The following is a 1877-nucleotide window of genomic DNA, read 5'->3' as shown; positions in this document are numbered from 1 at the left end:
CCACCGCGCCCGGCTCTTCATTGCTGATTTCTAATGTTATATAAGAAGGATTCGTTTACGGAGACGACAACTTTAAAAAAATGTTCCAAAGCTGCTGGGCTTCTGGCTCCGTTTTCCTACAACTGCCATGAAGCTCCCTGTGCAGGTGAGAGGCGTGCGTCTGCGGGAGGGGGTGGCGTCAGCCTGACCCTCCTGTCTGCTCGCCCACAAGCGCACCTGCCAGGCTCAGACGGAGGCCTGGGCCCGGCTCAGCCGTCGGACCGAGCAGGGCTGCGGGCGCCCCATGGGGAGCTGGGGCCGTGGCTGTTCCCAGGGCTGGCACTGGCCGGTCCACACCCTCCCCCCGACGCCAGGCTCTCCACGGCCCGCCCTGGGTCACCCTCGGGGGGAGCTCGACGCGGAGGGCCGGCTGACGGGTCGCCCGCGCCGGGGAAGAGAACCAGCCGTGCAGAGCCGCACGCCCGGCGCCGACCTTCCGGGCACGGACGCCTCATCAGCATGCGGCGGGCGCGCTGTGCGCCGGGCAACGCGCGGCTGAATGGACGCAGCGCCGGCTCCGCAGTCGCCGACGGAGGAGGCCTCTCCCCGCGCCCAACCTGCCCATTAGCATCCGCAGAAAGCCCCCATTTGCATCCCGACAATGGCCCTGCCCCCGAGCCCAGCCGTGGGGCACCGGGCATCTGTGGGCACAATTGTCCTTTGTGCCACTCCGGCAGCAGCGGGAGCACGTCCCGGGCTCACCGGCGATGCGGCTGGGCCAGAGCCACAGCCAGACGGCACGTGATGCGGCCACAGGCAGCCCGGGGCCCCTCGGGGTGGGTGCCCGCTCCGTCCCGCCCGCCCGGCTCCCAGGAGGATGCCCACGGCAGTGCCCCTCCCCCCAGCACAGCATCTGAGGCCCCTCCCAGCGCACTGCCCGCCTCCTGCCAGGGGTGATCACGAGGTACAGAGGACACAGCGGGTCCCCTGCCCGTGAACCAAGTGCTGGGTGGGCCGGGCACCGCCCCCGTGGGTGCGGAGGGTGAAGGACAGGAGCTGGGCCACACGGGGGACAGTGCCGCCGTCCTCACAGCCACGGGCACCCGTGGGTCCCAGGACCAGGTCCGCGAGGGGAGGGGTGGGCCTGGGAGCGACAGTGAGTGGAGTGCCCGGTGCCCACGCCCCTGGGAGGGGTCTGTGTGGGGGCCACCCCTTCTGCTGACTCCGGGCACCAGCCACAGTAGGACTCAGGCGCCCTGGAGTTAGAACAGAACGGCTGGAAGTAGGGGCAGGACTCTGAGGCAGACGCCGGCCCCGCGGGCCAGTGCCAGGCCCTGGGGCCCCTGAGCGACCGCAGGGTCCTGGGCAGGAGTGGGCAGGGGTCCGAGCCGCGCCCGCCCGCTCAGCCGCCCCGGGAGGGGCCTCACCGGCACTGTCGTAGCCGTCGGCGGAGAAGGGGTCCAGCCGCCGCTCCTCCGAAGCCGGGTCGCACGTGATGTGAGGGATCGTGAACGTCTTCTCTCCCGGACTCAGCCCGTTGTCCTTGTCCAGTTTGAACTTCTTCTTCTTCACCTGAAACCCCCAGCACGGACAGTAAATTGGCGGTTCCTGGGAGTCTTCCGCCGGCCCCAGCGCCCTCCCACCCAGCGTGGGCTGGGGCACCGTGGGCTGCCCTGTGGGGGCTCGGCCCCATTTCAGCCCCGAGAGCTCACAGCCAGGGGGCAGGTGGACAGACGGACGTACAGGAACACGCCAGGGCATGGGGACCAGGGCTGGGCCCCCGGAGGCTCAGGCACGTGAGGGGGATCTACGGGGCCAGCCCAGACCGCCCGGAGGACGTGCCCTGGCGGAAGGAAGGGCACAGGCCGTGTGGGACCCTGGGAGAAGGTTCCGGCCGA

The 1877-nt window shown here is 70.3% G+C and overlaps 1 protein-coding gene across 1 annotated transcript in view; it reads right to left on the bottom strand.

The window, feature by feature from the left end:
• Nucleotides 1-936: 936 nt before the first annotated feature.
• KCNQ1 (potassium voltage-gated channel subfamily Q member 1) overlaps nucleotides 937-1877 on the bottom strand; it is a 16900-nt gene continuing 15959 nt past the window's right edge. Inside the window, exons 9-10 of the mRNA XM_023748343.1 lie at nucleotides 1407-1551; nucleotides 937-1235 (exon numbers count right to left, since the gene is read on the bottom strand). Coding sequence (XP_023604111.1) covers nucleotides 937-1235; nucleotides 1407-1551 — 444 coding nt within the window. The remainder of the gene's footprint in view (nucleotides 1236-1406; nucleotides 1552-1877) is intronic.

The sequence above is a fragment of the Myotis lucifugus genome, unplaced genomic scaffold (genome assembly GCF_000147115.1).
Source record: "Myotis lucifugus unplaced genomic scaffold, Myoluc2.0 scaffold_1290, whole genome shotgun sequence".
In the NCBI taxonomy this organism is placed as follows: Eukaryota; Metazoa; Chordata; class Mammalia; order Chiroptera; family Vespertilionidae; genus Myotis; species Myotis lucifugus.
This window is presented reverse-complemented; position numbering and strand designations above follow the sequence as displayed.